A 208-nucleotide genomic window follows, 5' to 3' on the forward strand; every position below is an offset into this window, starting at 1 on the left:
CCCGCTGTAGGGGACGTTGTACAGGTCCCCCTCGTGCCGCTTGGCGGGCGGGCCGTAGCTGCCGTCCAGCGGTCGCTTGTAGTTCTGTGGGGAGAGGGAGAGAGTCGCCGTGAGAGTCGTGAGTGTAGAACCGTGGGGAGGTTTGGGTGGGAAGGGACCTCGAGAGGTCACCCGGGCTGACCCCACCCCCTGCAGGGACAGGGACATC

The 208-nt window shown here is 66.8% G+C and overlaps 1 protein-coding gene across 1 annotated transcript in view; it reads right to left on the reverse strand.

Annotated features, from left to right (window-relative positions):
• Positions 1 to 3: 3 nt before the first annotated feature.
• LOC103768260 (AT-rich interactive domain-containing protein 1A-like) overlaps positions 4 to 208 on the reverse strand; it is a gene marked incomplete at its 3' end in the record, with an annotated part of 32,747 nt that continues 32,542 nt past the window's right edge. Inside the window, exon 17 of the mRNA XM_008935401.1 lies at positions 4 to 84. Coding sequence (XP_008933649.1) covers positions 4 to 84 — 81 coding nt within the window. The remainder of the gene's footprint in view (positions 85 to 208) is intronic.

Source organism: Merops nubicus, unplaced genomic scaffold (assembly GCF_000691845.1).
Source record: "Merops nubicus isolate BGI_N331 unplaced genomic scaffold, ASM69184v1 scaffold26322, whole genome shotgun sequence".
Taxonomy (NCBI): Eukaryota; Metazoa; Chordata; class Aves; order Coraciiformes; family Meropidae; genus Merops; species Merops nubicus.